Here is a 27,103-nt window from a genome sequence, read left to right on the forward strand (position 1 = left end):
AGACCAATGGTGGACATGATGGCGTCTCGCCTCAACAAAAAACTGGACAGGTATTGCGCCAGGTCAAGAGATCCGCAGGCAATAGCTGTGGACGCGCTGGTAACGCCTTGGGTGTACCAGTCGGTGTATGTGTTTCCTCCTCTGCCTCTCATACCAAAAGTATTGAGAATTATACGGCAAAGAGGCGTAAGGACGATACTAGTGGTTCCGGATTGGCCAAGAAGGACTTGGTACCCGGAACTTCAAGAGATGATCACGGAAGATCCGTGGCCTCTACCTCTAAGGAGGGACTTGCTTCAGCAGGGTCCCTGTCTGTTTCAAGACTTACCGCGGCTGCGTTTGACGGCATGGCGGTTGAACGCCGGATCCTAAAGGAAAAAGGCATGCCGGAAGAAGTCATTCCTACTTTGATTAAAGCAAGGAAGGAAGTAACCGTGCAACATTATCACCGAATTTGGCGAAAATATGTTGCGTGGTGCGAAGATCGGAGTGCTCCGACGGAGGAATTTCAACTGGGTCGATTCCTACATTTCCTGCAATCAGGATTGTCTATGGGTCTCAAATTGGGATCTATTAAGGTTCAAATTTCGGCCCTGTCGATTTTCTTTCAAAAAGAATTGGCTTCAGTCCCTGAAGTCCAGACCTTTGTTAAGGGAGTGCTACATATACAGCCTCCTGTGGTGCCTCCAGTGGCACCGTGGGATCTCAATGTGGTTTTGGACTTTCTAAAATCTCATTGGTTTGAACCACTAAAGAAGGTGGATTTGAAATATCTCACATGGAAAGTGACCATGCTTCTAGCCCTGGCTTCGGCCAGGAGAGTGTCAGAACTGGCAGCTTTATCTTACAAAAGCCCATATCTGATTTTCCATTCGGACAGGGCAGAACTGCGGACTCGTCCGCATTTTCTCCCTAAGGTGGTGTCAGCATTTCATCTGAACCAGCCTATTGTAGTGCCTGCGGCTACAAGTGACTTGGAGGACTCCAAGTTACTGGACGTTGTCAGAGCATTAAAAATATATATTGCAAGGACAGCTGGAGTCAGAAAATCTGACTCGTTGTTTATATTGTATGCACCCAACAAGATGGGTGCTCCTGCGTCTAAGCAGACGATTGCTCGTTGGATCTGTAGCACAATCCAACTTGCACATTCTGTGGCAGGCCTGCCACAGCCTAAATCAGTAAAGGCCCACTCCACAAGGAAGGTGGGCTCATCTTGGGCGGCTGCCCGAGGGGTCTCGGCATTACAACTTTGCCGAGCAGCTACGTTGTCAGGGGAGAACACGTTTGTAAAATTTTACAAATTTGATACTCTGGCTAAGGAGGACCTGGAGTTCTCTCATTCGGTGCTGCAGAGTCATCCGCACTCTCCCGCCCGTTTGGGAGCTTTGGTATAATCCCCATGGTCCTTTCAGGAACCCCAGCATCCACTAGGACGATAGAGAAAATAAGATTTTACTTACCGATAAATCTATTTCTCGGAGTCCGTAGTGGATGCTGGGCGCCCATCCCAAGTGCGGATTATCTGCAATAATTGTACATAGTTATTGTTAACTAATTCGGGTTATTGTTGAAGGAAGCCATCTTTCAGAGGCTCCGCTGTTATCATACTGTTAACTGGGTTTAGATCACAAGTTGTACGGTGTGATTGGTGTGGCTGGTATGAGTCTTACCCGGGATTCAAAATCCTCCCTTATTGTGTACGCTCGTCCGGGCACAGTACCTAACTGGAGTCTGGAGGAGGGTCATAGGGGGAGGAGCCAGTACACACCACCTGATCTGGAAAAGCTTTACTTTTTGTGCCCTGTCTCCTGCGGAGCCGCTATTCCCCATGGTCCTTTCAGGAACCCCAGCATCCACTACGGACTCCGAGAAATAGATTTATCGGTAAGTAAAATCTTATTTTATTTTAATTAAATGGAGTTTGTAAAGTTTTGAAAATGCAATAGGGAAAACAAATCTGAAAACGCACAACATAGCTAATTTTGTGAAGTCAGTTGTCAACCCAATCAGAGAGGATAGATCACGATTGATTGATTGATTGATTGATTGATTGATTGATTGATTGAAACACCAGTTATGAACGCCTCTATTTTTTACATAATCCAGCTTCAGATGAATATTTAGGTCAGTATAATTTGATGTTTTGTAAGTAACCCATATGCCCATATCTTTACATAGGATTACCCACTGTAAGGCCAAGTCTGGTGGGTTCACTATGGGGTGTCCACTTCTCGGAGAACAGATATATGATTTGGTCCTGAAAAAGAGCTAAATTGGTCTACAGCCCACAGGCAAAAAAATGACATGTCACCTGCATAGAGTATCTGTAGCCACACTCTCGCCTACGAGCAGACCCCCGATGCCCAAATGTGTTCTAATCTTATAGGCCGGAAGCCCAGTTAGGATTGCAAAGAAGCAACAGAGCTTTGTTTACTAATACTTAAGTGACTCTTCAGTTGCTTTCCTAGTTTATTCATGATTTTGTTTTTTTGGTTTCCTTCACGTCTTAGAGGATGCTGGGGACTCCAAAAGGACCATGGGGTATAGACGGGATCCGCAGGAGACATGGGCACACTATAAGACTTTGAATGGGTGTGAACTGGCTCCTCCCTCTATGCCCCTCCTCCAGACCTCAGTTAGATTCTGTGCCCAGAGAGACTGGACACACACTAGGGGAGCTCTCCTGAGTTTCTCTGAAAAGACTTATGTTAGGTTTTTTTTATTTTCAGGGAGACCTGCTGGCTACAGGCTCTCTGCTTCGTGGGAGTGAGGGGGGGGGGGGCACAGTAATTTGGTGCTATTAACCCATTAATAATAACAGCACAGACATCTGAGGCAGTGTGTATTTGCTCTCAATACTGGGATAGGCGCTGGGGTGTGAGCTGGTAAACTCCCTCTGTGGTTCTCTAATGGGCTTTCCTGTGGGTCTGTCCCCTATAGCCAGTGTGTTTGTGCGTGTCGGTACGTGTGTGTCGACATGTCTGAGGCGGAGTGCTCCTCCCCGGATGAGTTTGTAGTGGGGGCAGATAAGGTGCTGGGAGTGACTCTGTCGGCACCGCCGACTGCTGATTGGGTGGATATGTTGAGTACATTGAATGCAAATGTGGCGTTATTGACTAAAAGGCTGGATAAATCTGATTCTCAGACACAAACGTGGAGAAAATCCATGGAGGACGCCTTGTCTCAGGTACAGGCCCCCTCAGGGTCACAAAACCGTTAATTTACCCAGAAGGCGGATAATGATACCGACACGGACTCGGATTCCAGTGTCGACTATAGTGAGGCCAGTTTAAATCCAAAACTGGTTAAGAGTATTCAGTACATGATTGTGGCAATTAAAGAAGTTTTACATATTTCAGAAGTACCTACTGTTCCTGATACTAGGGTTTGTTTGTATAAGGGAAAAAAGCCTGAGATGAAGTTTTCTACCCTCTCATGAGCTGAACACTCTTTGTGAAAAGGCTTGGGAATCTCCTGACAAAAGGTGGCAGATTCCCAAGAGAATTCTAATGGCATATCCTTTCCCCTCTGACGACAGGGAAAAGTGGGAGTCATCTCCCAATGTGGACAAGGCTCTATCACAACTGTCCAAGAAGGTGGCGCTTTCGTCTCCTGACACTGCTGCTCTAAAGGACCCGCGGATCGTAAGCAGGAAACGACCTTAAAATCCATTTATGTCACTACAGGTGCGTTGCTCAGACCTGCCGTGGCGTCGGCATGGGTGAGTAGTGCTATTGGCAAGTGGGCAGATAATTTGGCATCTGACATGGATACCCTGGATAGGGATAGCATTCTTTTGACTCTCGGTTATATCAGGGACGCTGCAGCTTACCTTAAGGATGCGGCAAGGGATATTGGCCTTTTGGGATCAAGGGCCAATGCCATGGCAGTCTCGGCCAGGAGAGCGCTGTGGATTCATCAATGGAATGCTGATGCCGACTCTAAGAAAGCTATGGAAGCTCTCCCTTATAAAGGTAGGGTCTTGTTTGGTGACGGCCTCGCTGATCTGGTGTCTACTGCTACAGCGGGTAAGTCATCATTTCTTCCTTATGTTCCTGCACAACAGAAAAAGACGCCACATTATCGGATGCAGTCTTTTCGGCCTAATAAATACAAAAAAGGAAGAGGGTTGTCCTTCCTTGCCTCAAAGGGTAGAGGATGGGGAAGAAGGTCTCCTGCTGTGCCAAGCTCCCAGGAGCAGAAGTCCTCCACGGCTTCTGCCAAGTCCACCGCATGACGCTGGGGCTCCTTTACGGGAGTCCGAACCGGTGGGGGCGCGTCTCCGGCTCTTCAGTCAGGTCTGGTTTCACTCGGGCCTGGATCCTTGGGTGTTAGACATAGTGTCCCAAGGGTACAAACTGGAGTTTCAGAAGGTGCCCCCCCCCCCCCCACCGATTTTTCAAATCGGCCTTGCCAGTTTCTATCCCAGAAAGGGAAGTAGTGCGTGCTGCGATACAAAAGCTGTGTCAACAGCGTGTCATTGTCACGGTGCCCCCGTCTCAACGGGGAGAAGGGTTTTATTTGAGCCTTTTTGTCGTACCAAAGCCGGATGGCGGTCAAGATGGAATCTCTTCGAGCAGTGATCTCCAGTCTGGAAGGGGGGGATTTTATGGCATCAGTCGACATTAAGGATGCCTACTTACATGCCCCAATATATCCTCCACATCAAGCTTTCCTGAGGTTCGCGGTTCAGGATTGTCATTACCAATTTCAGACTTTGCCGTTTGGTCTTTCCACGGCCCGAGGATCTTCACCAAAGTAATGGCGGAAATGATGGTGCTCCTACGAAAGCAGGGCATCACAATTATCCCGTACTTGGATGATCTCCTGATAAAGGCGAGATCAAAGGAGCAGTTGCTAAGAAGCGTGGCACTCTCCCTGGCAGTTCTACAACAACATGGTTGGATTCTCAATTTGCCAAAGTTACAGTTGGTTCCGACAACTCGGCTGTCTTTCTTGGGCATGATCCTGGACACGGAACTGCAGAGAGTGTTTCTCCCAGCGGAAAAAGCTCTGGAAATCCAGACCATGGTCAAGGAGATTCTGAAACCGGCAAGAGTATCGATCCATCAATGCACTCGGGTGCTGGGGAAGATGGTTGCAGCTTACGAAGTCATTCCGTTTGGCAGGTTTCATTCCCGGGTATTTCAGTGGGACCTGTTGGACAAGTGTTCCGGGTCTCACCTGCACATGCACCGGAAAATAAGTCTATCTTCCAGGACCAGAATATCTCTCCTGTGGTGGCTTCAAAGTTCTCACCTCCTAGAGGAACACAAGTTCGGGATCCAGAATTGGGTCCTGGTGACCACGGATGCAAGTTTCCGAGGCTGGGGAGCAGTCACATAGGGACAAAATTTCCAGGGAAAATGGTCAAGCCAGGAAGCTTGTCTGCACATAAATGTTCTGGAGTTAAGAGCTATCTACAACGGCCTTCTGCAAGCGGAACATTTTCTTCAAGGTCTACCTGTCCTGATTCAGTCGGACAACGTAACAGCGGTGGCGTACATAAACCGCGAGGGCGGAACAAAGAGCAGAGCGGCAATGGCGGAGGCCACAAAAGTTCTCCGCTGGGCAGAAAAACATGTAAGCGCTCTGTCAGCGGTCTTCCTCCCGGGCGTGGACAATTGGGAAGCAGATTTCCTCAGCAGACACTATCTCCATCCAGGAGAGTGGGGTCTTCATCGAGGTGTTTGCAGAAGTGACAAGTCGTTGGGGAATTCCTCAAATAGACATGATGGTGTCTCGCCTCAACAAGAAGCTTCAGAGATATTGTTCCAGGTCAAGGGACCCTCAAGCCAGTGCAGTGGACGCCCTGGTGTCTCCGTGGGTGTTTCAGTCGGTATATGTGTTCCCTCCACTTCCACTCATTCCAAAAGTGATAAGGATCATAAGAACAACAAGGGTTCAGGCGGTACTCATTGTTCCAAATTGGCCACGGAGGGCCTGGTATCCGGATCTTCAGGAATTGCTCATAGAAGATCCCTGGCCTCTTCCTCTCAGAGAAGATCTGTTACTGCAGGGGCCGTGCGTCTTCCAGGACTTACCGCGGTTGCGTTTGACGGCGTGGAGGTTGAACGCCAAATCCTAGCTCGAAAGGGTATTCCCAGGGAAGTCATCCCCACTCTCCTTAAGGCTAGAAAGGAGGTCACGGTGAAGCATTATCACCGTATTTGGAGAAAGTATGTGTCTTGGTGTGAAGCCAAGAAGGCTCCTGCGGAGGAGTATCAGCTGGGTCGTTTCCTCCATTTTTTGCAGGCAGGTGTGGATGCGGGCTTGAAATTAGGTTCCATTAAAGTGCAGATCTCGGCTTTATCTATTTTCTTTCAAAAAGAATTGGCCGCCCTTCCAGAGGTTCAGACTTTCGTGAAGGGAGTACTGCACATACATCCTCCATTTGTGGCACCCGTGGCACCGTGGGATCTTGACGTGGTGTTGCAATTTCTGAGGTCTCACTGGTTTGAACCTTTGAGAAAGGTTGAGTTGAAATTTCTCACTTGGAAGGTGGTCATGCTTTTGGCCTTGGCGTCCGCAAGACGGATGTCGGAATTGGCGGCTTTGTCTCACACAAGCCCCTATTTGATTTTCCATGTGGATAGAGCGGAATTGAGAACTCGACAACAATTTCTGCCGAAGGTGGTTTCTTCGTTTCACATTAATCAACCTATTGTGGTACCTGTGGCTACGGATACCTTGGCTGTTTCAAAATCTCTTGATGTAGTCAGAGCTTTGAAAATTTATGTCGCTAGAACGGCTCAGATTAGGAAATCAGAGGCTCTGTTTGTCCTATATGCTTCCAACAAAATTGGGGCTCCTGCTTCCAAGCAGACTATTGCCCGCTGGATTTGTAATATGATTCGGCACGCTCATTCTACGGTTGAATTGCCGTTGCCGAAGTCAGTAAAAGCCCATTCTACTAGGAAGGTGGGCTCATCTTGGGCGGCTGTCCGAGGAGTCTCGGCGCTTCAACTTTGCCGAGTGGCTACAGGGTCGGGTTCAAACACTTTTGCTAAGTTCTACAAGTTTGATACCCTGGCTGATGAGGACCTCATGTTTGCTCAATCGGTGCTGCAGAGTCGTCCGCACTCTCCCGCCCGGTCTGGAGCTTTGGTATCGACCCCATGGTCCTTTTTGGAGTCCCCAGCATCCTCTAGGACGTAAGAGAGAATAGGATTTTAATACCTACCGGTAAATCCTTTTCTCCTAGTCCGTAGAGGATGCTGGGCGCCCGTCCCTGTGCGGACTGTTTTTGCAGTAGTATTGATGGTGATTGCTTCTGTTACACGAAGGTTGTGTATCGGTTATGTTCAGCTTGTTGCTGGTTTTAGTTCATGCTGTTAACTGGTATTGCTTAATAGCCATGTTGTACGGTGTGTTGTGGTGTTGGCTGGTGTGTTCTCACCCTTGGTTAACAAAAATCCTTTTCCTCGAAATGTCCATCTCCCTGGGCACAGTTCCTATAACTGAGGTCTGGAGGAGGGGCATAGAGGGAGGAGCCAGTTCACACCCATTCAAAGTCTTATAGTGTGCCCATGTCTCCTGCGGATCCCGTCTATACCCCATGGTCCTTTTGGAGTCCCCAGCATCCTCTACGGACCAGGAGAAAAGGATTTACCGGTAGGTATTAAAATCCTATTTTTTTTTTAGTTGAAAGTACATACTGATAGGATGTCTCTGCTCTTTGTCTGCTTAGGTGGAGCCTCTGGATGAGGGTGCAGTAAAAAGAATGATTTTGACTTTTGAGAAGCGGTCCTACAAGAACCAAGAGCTACGCATCAAGTTCCCAGACAACCCTGAGAAGTTAGAAGGCTTTCCCACTATTGTCTCTCTAGTGTGGTGGGTCTCAAGCTTGGTCCTCAGGGCCTCAAACAGTTCACATTGTCCAGGTCACCCAACAGGTGCACAGGTGTACACTATTGCTCATTGACACATTTTAAAAGATCCACAGGTGGAGCTGATTATTTCACTTGTGATTCTGTGAGGAGACCTGCAAAACAAGCCCTGTGTGGGGTCCTGAGGACCGAGTTTGAGAACCTGTGCTCTAGTGCATGGGTTCTCAAACTTGGTCCTCAGGACCCCACACAGTGCATGTTTTGCAGGTCTCCTCACAGAATCACAAGTGAAATAATTAGCTCCACCTGTGGACCTTTTAACATTTATCAGTGAGTAATTAATACACCTGTGCACTTGCCAGGTAACCTGCAAAACATGCACTGTGTGGGGTCCTGAGTACAGGCTTTGAGAACCTGTGCTCTAGTTTAACTGACAGACTGAGCGATTACACAGACTTAACATGGTGATTGGTTGCCATATTGTGTCCTTTCTGTAGTCTAAAACTGGTCTTTTTCCACCTGCTTAGGTTCATGGAGTCAGAGCTTGATCTGAATGACATTATACAGGAGATGCATGTAATCGCTACAATCCCTGATCTGTATCACCTGCTGGTCGAGCTCAATGCAGTGCAGTCTTTACTGGGTCTCTTGGGACATGAAAACTCTGATATCCTGTATTTTAGAAATACTTTGTCCTTATTGAATGTACATGAGATATGTAACTTGGAGACAGCTGGGTGTGTGCATGCATGGTCAGTCAGTGTGGGGTAGTGCGAAATGGCACAAGGTGCATGTGTGTATCCTCCCAACCATGATCAACGCAGATGTTTATCATGTAATAGATGCTGCTTAATTAGTGGTGCCGAGAGAGGGGGGAGGGGGTACAGATTACCTGGGCCCGGGCATACCAGGGGGCCCAGGTCAAAGCACACCAGTAGCCATGTTTTTTGTGAGGGGTATTTTTTTTTTCCTTTATTATAAATCAGTGGGCGGACAGGCGTGCAAGCAGCGGGTTGGGCCACCGGGAAGAGAGATGTATGGGTGTGTCACCTTGATGTTTGTTTGCTTGTTGTGGACGTCCCTGACAGCCACTTCCAGCGACCGCACCACTGCTAGGATCTCGCGAGATGATGTCAATCTCTACAGCTGGCTCCAGACGACCTCTTCGGAATCAGCAGGATTCAGGTGGTGAGCAGGCATGCAGCTGGCTGGGCGTGGCCCGTGGGTTTAAGAAGTGGTGCAGCTCACCTCAGTTGTCAGTAATCAGCAGCAGGGCTGGTCATCTCGTCGGTAGCCAGCCTGTTAGGCTGCAACACTGTGAGTCGAGAACTGTGAGTGACAGACACACCACTGTGGTGCTGCAGGCAGCTGCTAACAATTTATTAATTTTATATATATATATATATATATATATATATTTTATAATATAATATACACACACACACACCCACACCAGGGGGGCCCGGGAAGTTGTTGTACTGGGGCCCAGGATTATATATATCATGATTGCTCAGTACGTTTTCATCCTTAGCATGTCACATGTATGTATTGCTGTGGTTGACCTATTGCAAGAGCTGACAGATATTGACACTCTACACGAAAGTGAGGAGGGGGCCCAGGTTCTTATAGATTCTTTGGTGAGTAATCAAAATTGTAACTTATTTGCTGCTTCCTCTACATAAAGATATAATTTTACAGATAACGTCTTGCTGTACTTGTTTGTCATTGTCTTCAGGTGGAGGGCCAGTTAATTGCCCTCTTGGTGCAGAATCTGGAGCGCTTGGATGAGTCTGTGAAGGAGGAAGCAGATGGCGTACACAACACTCTCGGCATGTTTACGTTTATAAAAGTGTTCATATACTGTATTCGAAGTTGAAAGTAAAGGGCTTGATTCACTCAGCTTCCCTAATAGGACCTATTGTCTTCCCTTTGTCTAACCATTAGGGAGGGACTGCTATATGTGACATGAAATCAAGACAAAAACACAGTGGTGTTCAGTGGCATTTTCAGAATTGACTGCTCTCTTAAGTCACAAGTAATTTGCTTAATGATCTGAATAAAAAACAACTTGTGTTTAGATATTTGTCAATTCTGTTGCTCATCCCAAGAGCATAATTGTAGGTGACTTCTTATAATATTCAGACCTGTATCAAACCATAGGATGTTCTAGATACATCTTACATTTAGTTTATTGAAAACGTGCAACTTATTTTAGCCAGTAAAGCCTGACAGCTCACCATAGTTCCCCGATATTCTAGCGAATCTTTTATCTCTAACATTCTAGTAAAGTCACATAATGCCGTAACCTACCGGTAGAGATCTGTGTAAGCAGGCAACAAGTGATAAGGTACATGCTTAAGTGTTTGTTTTTAGGCTTTAGGTACCAAATATGTCCCTGTCTGTAATCTAGTACTGACATAGTGGTACAGAGTATAGTCAGAGGGGGGAATCCAATTACCCGCAGTGAATTTGCAGGTGTATGCCACACTTACAGTACCTTCAATTCATAGATTTTTCTTTGCGGCGCTGTAGGGCTGTGAGCAAAAATGTTCGAGTCTGGCACTAGAAGGGACCGTGAGGGGTGCGAGTTCAGGTGCCGTTACTGGTGTTTACAAGCCGCTGCATTGGCAACTCTCATCCTTCGCGGGGAATAGGATTGCCCGCAGATAGTTATTACCCGTCAGGCTATGTAGAACTGTTAAACTCTCATATATACAGGGGAAGTTGTGGAATGCAGTAATGTCCAGTGTTTGATGATTTTGTAACTCTTGTCCTATAGTAATATGTTACACTTCCTGAAGACACACAGGGAATTAGCTGATGAAAAAGTTATTGATTTGTAGAAGGATTAACATTCTCCTTCTTCCCACAGCAATTATTGAAAACATGACAGAATTCCGTCCGGAAATATGTTCTGATGCAGCTCAGCAAGGCCTTCTGCAATGGCTACTAAAGCGGCTAAAGGTAGGTCAATGGATTGCTATGATACAGTTTGCTGCTGGACAGTTCTAGTGTACTTGTTTCTTTTCCCATCTTATCTTTTCCCCTCCCCTATTCAATCTACAGCTGCCTTTTAAGAATGTTCCTCCTGGGGTAATAGTAACAGGCGTTGGTTTCAAGACTGAGAACGTGTAGTTTACACAGTTTTTTTTTTTTCATTTACATTTTCCATATATATGCCAGGGCGTTCTCACATAGTGACAGCTAAATGTATTGGTTTCCCTTAAAATTTTTATTTCCAGATTCCATTCCTCCTACATATTGGTTTCTTAATTATTATAGGTAACATTTTATGGGTGGATATTATGTTTGGCTTAAAGACCCGATTTTACCATTGCCCTTTATGATGTGTATTAGAAAAAAATGTTCTTCCTTTTAACAATCTTTTACATTCTGCTGTTCTACCCTGCATTTTCTTTCCTGCTCATTGCGTGCCCCATGTTGTTCCACTTAATAGTCTTTGCTTCATACTGCCACATTTTTTTGTCATACAGGCCAAGTTACCATTTGATGCCAACAAGCTGTACTGCAGTGAAATCCTGGCCATTCTCCTACAGAACAATGATGGTAAGAAGATTATGGTCTTACTGAATTATTTAGCTTTGTCATTTACTATTTATTTTCTCACTGACCGCATATGTTCCTCAGCAGACTACTTTCAATCATTTTATAACTTTCATCACATCCAGTCTGCTCCTCACTCTCCCTCTCAGTCCCTTTGTTTCCATTTCCACCTTCCTCTACTCCCTCCCCCGTCTTATGTACCATCTTGCCCTCTGTCACTGTGTATTGATTTTCTCTGCTGATGGATATATTCTTCTGTGCTGACATTATCTTCCCATCTCTCAGACACTCGGGAACTCCTGGGGGAGCTGGATGGAATAGACGTGCTGCTTCAGCAGTTATCGGTGAGAGCCTCCCACTCCCTGCCCTCTTACACCTTGGCATCTCTCCGAGCATACGGTGGCAGACTGCTGCATCAGCTGTTACAAACAATTGTCAATGCACTCCTGCCTGTATCATTGTCTTCCTGTGCCAAACCTATGCCACCCACTCTGCTTCAGTACTCAAGTTCCCCCTGCGTGTCGGCTGTCTTTCTCTTGACCCCAGTGCACTTTCATAGTACAACTCCTACTTGTGTTTTATCATTGCACAGTGCCGCTGTTCTTCCCATTATATACTATACCCACTTAATATATCTGCCATTTCCTACAGTGTAGCTCCTGAATTCTTTCCACATAACCCTGTTTTCTGCTGCGGGGTACACTGGGCTCCACAAGGATTAACATCGGGGTGTAGAGTAGGATCTTGATCCGAGGCACCAACAGGCTCAAAGCTTTGACTGTTCCCAAGATGCACAGCGCCGCCTCCTCTATAACCCCGCCTCCGTGTACAGGAGCTCAGTTTGTAAGTTAGTGCCATGCAGTAAGCAGGCAATCAACAAGCTAATTTCAGAAGAAAAGATGAAATTTGAAGACTTCAAGGGCTGCAGCTTTAATGAATGTCAGACATCCTCTGCTGCAGCTCCATCACTCCCCCAGCGGCGCTGTATACTCCCGCGCCCTTGTTGCCGGGTAACTACAGCGGAGGCTCTGGTGTCTTTCTTGGTCAGTCACACACTTGCCGCTGTCCTACGGGATCGCATGGCCGCAGGTACAAGGGGAGGTAAGGGGTCTCTCTGGCCCGCTGTTATCGCGATCCGGCGCGGTCGTGGGAGGCGGGCCGCTTGCGCTGACGTGGATACTGTAAAGGGCAGCCGCTCCACTAGCTATCGGGGCACAGGGCACAGGTGGGTGTTTTTCTCTCTATAAAAAACAGTTTTTGTTATAGCCCGCAGTGCCCGGTGGGGAAGCCAGCAGGGGGATAAGGCCTAACCTGTAGCCCCTCCCCCCAGCCCCAGGGTGCCATTTGTGTAAATGTTCCCGCCCTGGAGCTGCATATCTCTCCCTCGCTCCCTGTCAGCCGCCATTACACGGAGCTGCGCTGTTCCTGGGACTACTGGGGCAAATCCTCCTTTGTAAAGCTGCTTGCTCGCCAGCGCTGTGCATTTTACAGGACACTTAAGTATTTTACCTGTCAAGGGACAGTGTTAGTTAAGAAAGAGTGCATACATTCAGGGTTGTGGGGTACAAACACCCTGTGATATACATCCAGTACCTACTGTGTTTTGTTATATCTACTATTTACGTATATAGCTATACTTAGTATTACTTTGTATTGCTAGTCCAGTGCAGTTTTATGGTCTAGTATAATTTCTGCATTGTACACTTGTGACTATATATGTGTGTGCGCATGTAGCTGCTGCGTGGCTGCCATCTTGTGTATTTCACTCAGCTTGCTACTCCTATATTCTGTAACCTGTGTATTTCACTCAGCTTGCTACTCCTGTATTCTGTAACCTGAGGGGGCTAAGTGCGTCAGGTTTATTAACTGATATAGGTATTTCACAAGATATACTTGCTGTGTATTTTTCTTTGTGATTTATAGTCACCATATATCTCTTGGATTCCCGGTTTGTGCTGACAGGAAAGTCACACTGTACTGGGAGTTCTTGCTAGGTATATCGCTGCTAAGATTGTACTAGGTTGCCTGATATTGTGCTTAACATTATGTCAGCTACACGAGGCAACGGTACCGGGGGTTCTCCCACATTGCGTGGTGGTGATGCTGCAGTCACTTTTGAGGAAAACATGGCAGCAGAGAATTCGGGTTCAGGGGGTTCCTTACCCCCCAGTGGGTCTGTAGCACCGGGGTCAACTAATGACCCACCTTGGGCTACCTTCTCCACGTTGTTAAATATGCTGGTAACTAAACTTACGCCCCCTGTGGGACCTCCTATGCCAGTGCAGCAATTTCTGGTCCCTACAGTCAATCCGCCGTGGGCGGATCAAATCTCAACTCAGTTACAGCACTTGAACCGATTGCTGACTAAAACTAAGTCTCACTCTCGCCCACCTAAGACTAAGATGTCTTCTAAACGGGCCGCTACATCCTCAGAGTACAGGTGCCTCTGGCTCAGAGTGGCAAGGGGTACTATTCACCGCTGTTTCTAGTCCCGAAACCGAACGGGTCCTCGCGGCCCATTCTCAATCTGAAGTCCTTGAACAAGCATGTGGGGATCTCCAAGTTCCGTATGGAAACTCTACACTCTATTGTTCTGGCCTTGGAGCCTGAGGACTATATGGTCTCCCTGGACATTCTACCTGCATATTCCTATTGCAATGTCTCATCAGCAGTACCTGAGGTTTGCGGTGGGCAACCTTCATTACTAATTTCGGGCGTTACCTTTTGGTTTAACAACGGCTCCGCGAGTTTTCACCAAAGTCATGGCGGTAATGACTGCTGTACTCCACCATCAAGGGGTCAGGATCCTACCGTACCTGGACGATTTGTTGATCCTGGCAAATTCCCCAGAACTTCTCCTGTGTCATCTAGATCTGACTGTCCAGTTCATGAAAGCCCACGGATGGCTACTCAACTGGAAGAAATCTTCCCTGGTTCCTGCTCGGAGCATGGCGCACCTGGGATCGTTATTGGACACTCACAACCAGCGGTTGTTCTTGTCTCAGAAGAAAGTCCTGAAGCTTCAGGACAGGATTCGATGCTTCCTATCTCGTCTGCAAGTGTCGATACATTTGGCAATGCAAGTGCTAGGTCTCATGGTGTCTGCTTTCGACATGGTGGAGTATGCTCAATTCCCTTCTCGCCCTCTGCAGAAGTTAATTCTGACCAAGTGGGACGGCCTGCCTCACCGGATCAGATCTCAAATGATCTCCTTGTCTCCGGAGGTCCGCCTGTCGCTGAGCTGGTGGCTTCAGTACCATCGATTTGAGCAGGGGCCGTCCCTTCTGGATATCCAACTGGGTCCTGCTGACGACGGATGCCAGTCTGAGAGGTTGGAGCACGGTGTTGGAACAACACTCCCTTCAGGGTCGGTGGACCGAGGAGGAGTCTCTACTCCCGATAAACATTCTGGAACTGCGGGCGGTGTTCAATGCATTGAACCTGGCCCAGCATTTGATACAGAACAGACCTGTTCAAGTACAATCGGACAACGCCACCATGGTGGCGTACATCAATCATCAAGGCGGCACTCGGATCCGCATGGCAATGAGGGAAGTATCACAGATTCTTCAGTGGGCAGAACGCCATTCCTGCCATATCCGCAGTGTTCATTCCGGAAGCGGACTTTCTCAGTCGTCAGGACGTACACGCCGGAGAGTGGAGCCTCCATCCAGAGGTGTTTCAACTTCTCGTGGACAAGTGGTGCTTTCCAGATGTGGACCTGATGGCGTCTCAACACAATCACAAGGTTCTGGTATTGGGAGCGAGGACAAGGGATCCTCAAGCAGCATTTGTGGACGCTCTGGCTATTCCATGGAACTTTCGGCTGCAGTACGTGTTCCGTCCGGTGTCACTCCTGCCCAGAGTAATACGGAAGTTCAAGCAAAAAGGAGGAAACCTACTTCTGATCGCTCCAGCGTGGCCCAGACGGCACTGGTTCTCCGATTTACAGGGCCTCTCGCTAGATCGTCCCCTTCTACTTCCACAACGACCAGATCTCCTCGTTCAGGGCCCTTGTGTTTACCAAGGGTTTTTCTGAGGCGGTCGTTCACACCATGTTAAAGGCCCGTAAGCCGGCTTCTGCTCGGATTTACCATAGGGTCTGGAATGCTTACTTTACTTGGTGCGTGTCTCATAATCATGACGTTTTTAAGTTTAGTATGGCCAAACTGTTGGCCTTCCTACAACAGGGCCTGGACTTAGGCCTTCGTCTGGTTCACATTTCTGCCTTGTCAGTTTGGTTTCAGAGAAAGATTGCTGCCCTACCTGATGTTCATACCTTCACTCAGGGCGTGTTGCGGATTCAGCCTCCTTATGTGCCACCTGTGGCCCCCTGGGATCTGTGTGTTTCTGGAGGCCTTGCAAGAGTCTCCGTTTGAACCTCTTGCATCTGCAGACCTTAAGTGGCTCTCCCTTAAGGTTTTGTTTTTGCTGGCTATCGCTCCAGCTAGAAGAGTCTCGGACTTGGGTGCCTTATCCTGTAAGTCCCCGTATCTGATTTTTCACCGTGACCGTTCTTAGAACGCGTCTGGGTTATTTACCTAAGGTGGTGTCTTCCTTCCACCTTAATCAGGAGATTGTGGTTCCGGCCTTTAATTCTCCTGAGGCGTCATCTAAAGAGCGGTCTTTGGATGTGGTACGGGCTCTCCGTATCTATGTGAAGAGAACCTCCTCCATTCGGAAATCTGATTCTCTTTTTGTCTTGTTTGGTTTTCACAAACGTGGCTGGCCTGCTAACAAGCAGACCTTGGCCAGATGGATTAGAATGGTGATTGCACATGCTTATGTACAGGCTGGTCTTCCAGCTCCTGCTAACATCAAGGCCCATTCTACTCGGTCTGTTGGATCTTCTTGGGCGGCCCGTCGTGGTGCGACCCTTGAACAATTGTGCAAGGCGGCTACGTGCTCCTCAGTGAACACGTTCATAAGGTTCTATGCCTTCGATACATCCGCCTCCCAAGGATGCTTCCTTTGGACGCCGGATTCTTGTGCCCGCTACAATGCGTCCCAAACTGCTTTAGGACATCCCCGATGTTAATCGTTGTGGAGCCCAGTGTACCCCGCAGCAGAAAGCGAGATTTACGGTAAGAACTTACCGTTGTTAAATCTCTTTCTGCGAGGTACACTGGCTCCACAAGGCGCCCACCCTGACGCAGTTGGCTTCTTTGGGTTGGTATGACATTAGCCACTGACACCCTCTCCTGTAGTGAGTGTGTGGTGTATGTGGCTACTAGCGATTGTCGTCTCTGGTACCTGCTACTGCATTGGACTGGTTAATGAAACTGAGCTCCTGTGCACGGAGGCGGGGTTACAGAGGAGGCGGCGCTGTGCATCTTGGGAACAGTCAAAGCTTTGAGCCTGTTGGTGCCTTGAATCAAGATCCTACTCTACACCCTGATGTTAATCCTTGTGGAGACCAGTGTACCTCGCAGAAAGAGATTTAACAACGGTAAGTTCTTACCATAAATCTCGTTATCCCAATCAGTTTGAGTCAGTAAGCCCTAACTTACTTTGTTAAAGGGACACTTAACTTTCAAATCGAAAATGTAACCTTTTGTTATCTTTGTACAAACAATTATCTTCAATATGATTGGCAGCATGTTTAATTTACACACTAACACCTTACTTATTTGAAATATTTGTTAATGTTTATAAAGCTGGGTACACACTAGACGACATTGACTGTGAACGATATCGTCAATTATTTCCCTTAAACTTTCCTGGTGCTCCTGACGAGCAATATTTTGCGTATACACTGAACGATATTACAAATGACCAACGATATACAGGAATCGTCCGACACTAGGCTTTATTTAAATACTGGGCAGGAATTTCAGGGGTGGTGGGCAGTACTTCATGAGGATGTAAATATACCAATGTTATATGTTGCTGCCTGCCTATGGGCGCCCTCCGTATTTTATTGGTGCCCCATATGTTATTGCTGCCCGCCTATGGGTGCCCCCCATATGTGATTGGTGCCCCCTATATGTATTTATTATTATTATTATCCTTTATTCATATGGCGCCACAAAGGTTCCGCAGCGCCAATTAGAGTACATAAACAAATAATCAAACAGGGGAACAGCAACTTACAGTTGACGTCAATATAGGACAAGTACAGGGTAAATAAACATAGTTACATTAGAGGATGACACTGGAATAAGTATCAGGTGGCAAAAGACTGCTGGATTTGGTGCAGTTGAAGATTATTAAGGTAAGATAAAGGATAAGCACATGAGGGAAGAGGGCCCTACTCATGAGAGCTCACATTCTAAAGGGGAGGGGTAGACAGACGGGTGACACAGACGGGGTACAGAGGGTTAGGATGAGATTTGGCTGGGTTTGGTGAAGAAGTGGGTCTTGAGAGCCCATTTGAAGTTTTATAGAGAGGTGGGGAGTCTGAGGGTAAGAGGTAGGGAATTCCAGAGAAGTGGTGAAAAATCTTGGAGATAGGAGTGGGAGGAAATAATCTGTAGGCAGGAGAGTCGGCGTGCATTAGCAGAGCGAAGAGGACGGGTGGGAGTGTAAAGCGAGATAAGGTCAGAGATGTAAATTGGAGAGGAGTGGCCGATGGCTTTGTAAGTGAGTGTGAGAAGTTTGAAATGGATTCTGAAAGGAAAGGGGAGCCAGTGAAGGTCTTGTAAGAGAGGAGAGGTGGACGTAGTGCGTTTGGTGAGGAAAATGAGCCGGGCAGCAGCATTGAGGATAGATTGGAGTGGAGAGAGGTATTTGTCAGGAGGAGATTACAGTAGTCCAGTCTTGAGATGACCAGTGAGTGGATAAGAGTCTTAGTAGCATCCTGGGTCAGAAAGGGTCTGATCCTGGAAATATTTTTTAGATGAAAATGGCAGGTTTGTGAGAGGTGCTGAATGTGTGGTTTCAAGGAGAGGGAGGAGTCAAGGATTACTCCAAGACAGCGTACTTGGGGGCAAGAGGAAATAGTAGTGCCATCAATAGATAAAGAGATGGTAGGAGGTGAGGTTATGCGGGAGGGAGGGAAGATGATCAGCTCGGTCTTAGACATGTTAAGTTTAAGAGAGCGCTGGGACATCCAAACAGATAGCAGAGAGACAGTTGGAGATACGAGTGAGGAGAGCAGGAGAGAGGTCTGGAGAGGAAAGATAAATTTGAGTGTCATCAGCATAGATATGATATTGGTAACCAAATGAACTAATGAGCTTACCTAGTGAGGACGTATAGAGAGAGAAAAGAAAAGGACCAAGAACAGAACCTTGGGCTACACCTACAGTTAGTGGAAGTGAGGGGGAGGTGGAGTCATGAGAGGAGACAGAGAATGAACAGTCAGAGAGGTAGGAAGACAGCCAAGAGAGGGCAGTATCACGCAGATCAATGGAGTGAAGGATTTGCAGTAGGAGAGGATGGTCCACAGTGTCAAAAGCAGCAGAGACATCAAGTAGAATAAGTAGAGAGTAGTGTCCCTTAGATTTAGCAGCATGGAGGTCATTGCATACTTTTGTAAGGGCAGTTTCAGTGGAGTGGAGAGGACGGAAGCCAGACTGGAATGTGTCAAGCAGTGAGTGTGAGGAAAGAATGGAAGTAAGGCGGTTGTAGACAATACGCTCAAGGAGTTTGGAGGCAAAAGGCAGGAAAGAGATGGGTCGATAGTTGGAGAGTGTGTTTAGATCAAGGGTAGGTTTATTAAGAATAGGAGAGATGAGTGCATGCTTGAAGGCAGAGGGGACAGTGCCTGATGAGAGGGAGAGAATGAGAAGGTGGTAAAGATGGGAACAGGCAGAGGGAGAGAGGATGCGGGAGGGGATAGGGTCGAGTGGGGAGGTGGTGAGGGGACAGGAACGAATGAGGGCCATGACTTCCTCACCAGATGCATTGGAGACAGATGTCAGATTTGGTGTGAGAGATGGGGAGGGGTGGTAAGGGATGGGAGGAGGCTGGTTACTGATGGTCTGGTGTGATGTGATGTCCTGACGTATGGAGTCAATTTTGGATGTGAAGTCGAGACGAGGTAGAGTTGGGCAGAGGAGTGAGTTGAGAGTTGCAAAGAGGTGCCGTTAAAGTTATTGCTGCTATACCTCCAGTATAGTGGTATACACACAATGCCGCCAGTATTGTGCCACATAAACAATGCCCCCACTGTAGTGCCATATAAACACATAATGCCCCCAGTATAGTGGTATGCACCCATTGTCCCCACTGTAGTGCCATATATACACACAGTACCCCCAGTATAGAGCCAGGAAAAAATGCCTCCAGTGTAGTTCCATATATACAAATAATGCTCCCAGTGTAGACACAATACCTCCAATGTAGTGCCAGGTAAACAAAGCCCCCAGTATTGTGCCTGTACACAGTGGTGGTCAGTGGTTGGTGGCAGTAGTGTACTTACCGATGAGGTTAAAGATGAGGAGCTCCATGTGATGGATTAGCTTCTTTAGCTACGCAGTGCTAAAAATATATAGAGGACTGGGAGTGTCCGGGGAGTGGCTGTGATGATGTTTATCGTTAATTCGTAACGTACACACTGGACGATACGCACCTTGTCGTCAATGAGAAAGTCAAAATTGACCTGTGTGTGCACACGACAGAAGACCTCGCTAATGACTCGCGTGAGCGTGCATCGGTAATAATATGTTGCATACACACTGGGCGATATTACAAACAATACAACTCAGAAGGGTGAAAATGAACAATGTAATTTAAGATATTGCCTAGTGTGTACCCAGCTCTATGCACCAGCATATTATGGAGTGCTTTCCATAGAGTATTGAATCATTCACAACCGTTCCTGCATCATTATAGCTATGTACAGTGCTTATGGCACTAGTACTCTTAGGGTCATGACTATCCACTGTGCCAACTCTATGCCGTCCAGATGTCTTCAGGTCTGGTAGGTAAGGTAAGATATGTGCTTGTATATGTATGTGTAAATCACTCTCGTCAAAAAACTACTAGCATTGCTTTTTGGAAAAAAGTAGCATACACTGTAACCCTACCCTAGTCTTCTACCACTGCTGCTTCCAGGTAGCCATAGCAGTAAGTAACGCCATGTATGCCACCACCTCATAGGTCATGGTCATTCTTACCTGTGAGTGTGAAGTTTTTGGTAGTGAAAGCGTGACTTTCTGATGCTATGGTCACTCCCTGGGGTTGAAGGAAACTTGATATTGTTTTTTGCCTACAGGTATTCAAGCGACATGACCCTGGCACAGCAGAGGAGCAGGAGATGATGGAGAACCTGTTTGATGCCCTTTGCTCTTGTCTAATGTTGAGCAGCAACAGAGAGAGATTCCTGAAGGGAGAAGGACTGCAGCTCATGAACCTCATGCTTAGGTGTGTTATCATCATTGAGGACACTTATTAAACCTATGCATTGGTAAACAAAACATGGTGAAACCTTTATATCGTCAGATTCTAGAGAGGCCCACACATTTGGCAGGTATCAGGGCAATTCCCAATTCTGCTGATGTCTGGGTTGGTGAATCAGAGGAATCCAAGATGTTGAAGATCCTTGTTTTTGTTAATTCCGACCAAAAGATGATTGGGATCGTCGAGTTGGGGCTTTTAGCATGCTCTGTTTTTGCAAATTCCCCTGATGGATCACCGATCATCAATGTCCACAAACCAGCAGAACAGAAATTTTATTGGTAAAGGTCAGAGAGTTATGTAGCCACACATCATCCCCAACCCAGGCATAGGGAGAACGGTGAATACTCCCCTGATGTATGGGTCTATATAAACCTATTTGTTATAATGTGTTTGCTGGGGTTTTTTTTTATCTTTACCAGGATGTCTAAATATTTGTAGTGGATATTATGTGGCTATAAAAAATATTCTCCTTTGGCACTTTCTACATTTTAGATTTATAAATCTTGTAATTCATAATATATCTCTGTAACTACCACTGATCAATGCCAAAATCTGTGAGCAACGTGAAAAATATATATGACTTTTTGCTTCATTCACCCCCCCCCCCCCCTTACTACTTTACAGCAAGTGCATGACTATGAAAATTTGTATGTGGGTTTTTATAAGAAAAAAAACAAAGTATAGTATACAGTATGTGATTAGAGCACACTCTGCCATGAAGTTAGGTCGCTGCAGTGATCAGGAGTAGGTTCTCTGATGACATGAGGCTGGTTCTCTATATGACATAGGGCACAGACTGAGGTGAGCTGGGTTCTCTGCATGACGTAGGGAGCAGACTGATGTTGGCTGGGTTCTCTGCATGACATGGGGCACAGACTGACATTGGGTGGGTTAGGCCCTGTTTATTAGTTAGGACACTCGGACCTCAGGACCCCAAACAGTGCACGTTTTCCAGGTCTTCTCACAGAGTCACAAGTGAAATAATCGGCTCCACCTGTAGATTTTTTTTTTTAAATGTATCAGTGAGCAATGAATACACTTGTGTTCCTGATAGGTGATCTGGAAAACTTGAACTGTGTGGGGTCCTGAGGACTGAGTTTGAGAACCAATGAGTTAGGATATGCTAAAGCATTCCCCTGATACTTTACAGAGAGAAGAAAATGTCACGTTGCAGTGCACTTCGTGTGCTAGATCATGCCATGATTGGCCCTGAAGGCAGTGACAACTGTCACAAGTTTGTGGACATATTAGGACTCAGGACCATCTATCCACTCTTCATGAAATCTCCCAAAAAGATGAAGAAGAGCGGTGTCTCTGAAAAGGAACACGAGGGTGAGGAAATTAAAAGAATGTGGCATTATTTATTGCATGATGGTGTCTCTTCTCTTCTGAACAAAGCAGTAAGAGGAGGTGGTATCGAACTCCCACATGTGCATGTTCCGAAGGCAGAGTGTATACAAAATGCAGTACAGTAGACTGAGGCTCTTGGGGAAAACATTTAATGTTCAGTTATTCAAGGTTAAAATTATAGGGTGAAATCTAAAACGAATAAAATGTCAGTCCCTAACATGTACAGTATAACCACAAATTCTTGTGAATGCTAAGCTGGATTTCTGGTGTCGTCTGCAATATATCCATCTGGGGTTTTACAGTAGTATCCATAGGCAGACTAATCCGTCTAATTACCCAGGAGTATCTGCATGTGTTACTTGTAGACAGCAGTCCCATGTCAAGCCGTTAGTCAGTTTGTGATGACAGGAAGCAAAATCCCTGAATATTGCTTCTCTATTCCCAGTAGCAAATGTCCTGTCATTCTGGCTCTGGCCTTTTATGTGAGGCACTGCCATGTTAGTTTTCATTCCTTTTTAGAAAATCTCCAGAGTAACAGACTGTGCTCTGATGGCTAAATATAATGAAGTTAAGTAAGCTGCTGATTTGTTAAAAAAAAAAAAAAAATCTTAACTGCATGTTTCTCATCAGACTCCACAACAATCTGCATGTATCTACTATAATGTACAACTTATATTTGACCGTTGTATTATCCGGTATACATCTGTTATTAATGTTGCTGTAGTGCAGGAAACCTAGCATCAGTGTTGTATAATAATACATCCAACACAAGCTCTGTTTCATGTAATTTTAGTTTCATCAATGAAAAGCATGTGTACTGTACATTTTCTTACATGCTTTTTCCCACGCACAGAACATGTGTGTTCTATCCTGGCTTCCTTGCTCCGTAATCTGAAGGGTCAGCAGAGAACCAGACTTCTCAACAAGTTCATCGAGAGTGACTGTGAAAAGGTCAGTGTGTAGGTCTTGTCTCCCCTGTGATGTCTCAAGTTGCCCTTGTTTTGTCTCTCATTTGTTCCTAATCTCACATCTTTTTTGTTTTTATTTCCAATATCTTTTTTGTTTTTCACTTAACAGGTTGATCGTCTTATGGAGCTGTATTTCAAGTATTTGGATGCTGTGCGGGTAGCTGACAAGAAAATTGAGGGCGAAAAACATGTTAGTATCATTGAAGTTTCTTGCCCTTTTCCTCCTCAAATACACCACTGCATGGGATCTTTGCATCACATACAGATATGTCCTCACACATCTTTGCTGCAATCACGCCAAATGGCTTCTCTTGGAACCCCAGGTTTCGTAAGAATCTTCTAGCATCAGGGATCTTTCTTTGTGTCTTTTTCCCCCCTTTCTCTTACTTCCTAGAGGATGCTGGGGACTCCGTAAGGACCATGGGGTATAGACTGGCTCCGCAGGAGACATGGGCACTTTAAGACCTTTAATGGGCGTGAACTGGCTCCTCCCTCTATGCCCCTCCTCCAGACTCCAGTTAGATCCTGTGCACAGAGGAGACTGGTCACACACTAGGGGAGCTCTACCGAGTTTCTCTAGAAAATAGACTTTGTTAGTGGCAACAGGCTCCCTGCTTCGTGGGACTGAGGGGAGAGAAGCAGACCCACTTTCCTGGACTGATGGGTTCTGCTTCTTAGGCTACTGGACACCATTAGCTCCAGAGGGTCGGAACACAGGTGTCGTCCTTGCTGTTCGTCCCGGAGCCGCGCCGCCGTCCTCCTCACAGAGCCGGAAGATAGAAGCCGGGTAAGTATATGAAGTAAGAAGACTTCAAAGGCGGCAGAAGACTTCAGATCTTCAGAGAGGTACCACGCAGCGGTCGCGCTGCGCGCCATTGCTCCCACACACACACAAGGCACAGCAAGGGTGCAGGGCGCAGGGGGGGGTGCCCTGGGCAGCAATAATTACCTTACATAAAACTGGCACCATTATCAGATACTGCGGAGGCAGTATGTTATAAAACCCCGCCAGTATAAACAAATGAGCGGGACCGAAATTCGCCGTCGAGGGGGCGGGGCTTGATCCTCCAGCACTAACGAGCGCCATTTTCTCCACAGCATGCTGCAGAGAAGCTGCTCCCGGACTCTCCCCTGCTGAACATGTAACAGGGGACAAAAAACGAGGGGGGGCACATTTATTTGGTGCAAATTATATATAAAAAGCGCTGTACAGGCTGGGACTTTGTTTTCAGTATCTAGTGGCGCTGGGTGTGTAATGGCATACTCTCTCTCTGTCTCTCCAAAGGGCCTTATTGGGGAGCTGTCCCCATTTTCATATATCCCAGTGTGTGTGGGGGTGTCAGTACGTGTGTGTCGACATGTCTGAAGCGGAAGGCTCGTCTAGGGAGGATGCAGAGCAGATGGTGGTGGTGTCTCCATCGGCACAGCCGACACCTGATTGGTTGGATATGTGGAATGTTTTAAATGCTAATGTGACCTTATTACATAAGAGATTGGACAAAGCAGAGTCCAAGGAAAAAGCAGGGTGTCAATCCATGGCTTTGACTGTGTCACAAGACCCTTCAGGGTCCCATAAACGTCCCTTTTCCAAAATAGCAGACAGTGATACCGACACGGATTCCGACTCCAGTGTCAACTATGATGATGTAAGGTTGCACCCAAGGGTGGCCAAGAGTATTCAATATATGATTATTGCAATAAAGGATGTTTTGCATATCACAGAGGACCCCTCTGTCCCTGACACGAAGGTCTGCATGTTTAAAGAAAAGAAACCTGTGGTAACGTTTCCCCCATCTCATGAGCTGAACGCTTTATTTGAAAAGGCTTGGGAAACTCCAGACAAAAGACTGCAAGTTCCCAAGAGAATTAATATGGTGTATGCTTTCCCCTCACAGGACAGGTTACGGTGGGAATCCTCGCCCACGGTGGACAAGGCCTTGACACGCTTGTCCAAAAAGGTTGCACTACCGTCCCCGGACATGGCAGCCCTCAAGGATCCTGCGGATCGCAGACCGGAAACTACCTTAAAATCAATTTATACGACTACGGGTGCCCTCCTCAGACCGGCAGTAGCGTCGGCATGGGTGGGTAGCGCAATTGCAGCGTAAGCAGATAACTTGTCATCTGACATTGACACCCTAGATAAAGATAGTATTTTGTTGGCCTTGGGTCACATTAAGGACGCAGCGTTATATATGAGAGAGGCTGCGAGAGATATTGGGCTGTTGGGTTCAAGAGCCAATGCCATGGCAGTTTCTGCTAGAAGGTCCCTGTGGACCCGTCAATGGACAGGTGATGCTGATTCAAAGAGACATATGGAGGCTTTGCCTTACAAAGGTGAAGTTTTATTTGGGGAGGGCCTCGCGGACCTGGTTTCCACAGCTACCGCGGGTAAGTCTTCTTTTTTGCCTTACGTTCCCCCACAGCAAAAGAGAACACCTCATTATCAGATGCAGTCCTTTCGGTCGCATAAGTTCAGAGGTAGAGGGAAAAGAACACCAGCTATGGCTAGTTCCCAGGAACAAAAGTCCTCCCCGGCCTCTACAAAATCCACCGCATGACGCTGGGGCTCCGCTGAGGGAGTCCGCACCGGTGGGGGGGACGTCTTCGGCTCTTCAGCCAGGTCTGGGTTCAGTCGGATTTGGATCCTTGGGCGGTCAAAATTGTATCCCAAGGCTACATACTGGAGTTCGAAGAGGTGCCTCCACACCGATTTTTCAAATCAGCCTTGCCAGCTTCTCCCCCAGGGAGGGAAATAGTTTCAGCTGCCATACAAAAGCTGTGTCAACAGCAGGTTATTATCAAGGTTCCCCTAATGCAACAGGGGAAGGGGTTTTATTCAACCCTATTTGTGGTCCCGAAGCCGGATGGCTCGGTCAGACCAATTCTGAATCTAAAATCCCTGAACCTATATTTTAAAAGGTTCAAATTCAAGATGGAATCTCTTCGGGCAGTGATCTCCAGCCTGGAAGGGGGGATTTTATGGTGTCACTAGACATAAAGGATGCATACCTTCATGTCCCCATATATCCGCCTCATCAGGCGTACCTGAGATTCGCTGTACAAGATTGTCATTACCAGTTTCAGACATTGCCGTTTGGGCTTTCCACGGCCCCGAGAATTTTCACCAAGGTAATGGCGGAATTGATGGTGCTCCTGCGCAAGCAAGGAGTCACAATTATCCCATACTTGGACGATCTCCTGATAAAGGCAAGATCAAGAGATCAGTTACTGAAAAGCGTGTCTCTCTCCCTGAGAGTACTACAACAACGCGGCTGGATTCTAAATCTACCAAAGTCGCAGTTGGTTCCGACAACTCGGCTGTCATTTTTGGGCATGGTTCTGGACACTGAAAAAAAGAGGGTTTTTCTCCCAACGGAAAAAGCCCAGGAACTCCAGAACATGGTCAAGGACCTGCTAAAACCAAAAAGGAGTGTCAGTTCATCAATGCACTCGAGTGTTGGGAAAGATGGTGGCGGCCTTCGAGGCCATTCCGTTCGGCAGGTTCCATGCGAGAACTTTTCAGTGGGACCTTCTGGACAAGTGGTCAGGGTCCCATCTACAAATGCATCGGAGGATAATCCTGTTCCCCAGGGCCAGGATATCCCTCCTGTGGTGGCTTCAGAGTGCTCACCTTCTAGAGGGTCGCAGGTTCGGCAGTCAAGATTGGGTTCTTGTGACCACGGACGCGAGCCTCTGAGGATGGGGAGCAGTCACACAAGGAAGAAATTTTCAGGGAATATGGTCAAGCCAATCATGTAAGCGCTCTCTCAGCAGTCTTCATTCCGGGAGTAGACAACTGAGAAGCAGACTTCCTCAGCAGACACGATCTCCATCCAGGAGAGTGGGGACTTCATCAAAAGGTCTTTGCAGAGGTAACAAGTCGTTGGGGACTTCCTCAAATAGACATGATGGTGTCACGCCTCAACAAAAATCTTCGGACGTATTGCCAGGTCGAGGGACCCTCAGGCAGTGGCGGTGGACGCCCTGGTGACACTGTGGGTGTTTCAGTCGGTCTATGTGTTCCCTCCACTTCCACTCATC

The 27,103-nt window shown here is 47.0% G+C and overlaps 1 protein-coding gene across 1 annotated transcript in view; it reads left to right on the top strand.

The window, feature by feature from the left end:
* Window positions 1-27,103, top strand: part of CTNNBL1 (catenin beta like 1) — a 131,873-nt gene that overhangs the window by 100,763 nt on the left and 4,007 nt on the right. Inside the window, exons 3-13 of the mRNA XM_063960370.1 lie at window positions 7,694-7,800; window positions 8,360-8,499; window positions 9,372-9,469; window positions 9,568-9,661; window positions 10,705-10,796; window positions 11,327-11,399; window positions 11,682-11,740; window positions 20,557-20,705; window positions 21,892-22,073; window positions 22,945-23,042; window positions 23,169-23,249. Of these exons, the coding sequence (XP_063816440.1) occupies window positions 7,694-7,800; window positions 8,360-8,499; window positions 9,372-9,469; window positions 9,568-9,661; window positions 10,705-10,796; window positions 11,327-11,399; window positions 11,682-11,740; window positions 20,557-20,705; window positions 21,892-22,073; window positions 22,945-23,042; window positions 23,169-23,249 (1,173 nt within the window). The remainder of the gene's footprint in view (window positions 1-7,693; window positions 7,801-8,359; window positions 8,500-9,371; window positions 9,470-9,567; window positions 9,662-10,704; window positions 10,797-11,326; window positions 11,400-11,681; window positions 11,741-20,556; window positions 20,706-21,891; window positions 22,074-22,944; window positions 23,043-23,168; window positions 23,250-27,103) is intronic.

Source organism: Pseudophryne corroboree, chromosome 3, assembly GCF_028390025.1.
Source record: "Pseudophryne corroboree isolate aPseCor3 chromosome 3, aPseCor3.hap2, whole genome shotgun sequence".
Taxonomy (NCBI): domain Eukaryota; kingdom Metazoa; phylum Chordata; class Amphibia; order Anura; family Myobatrachidae; genus Pseudophryne; species Pseudophryne corroboree.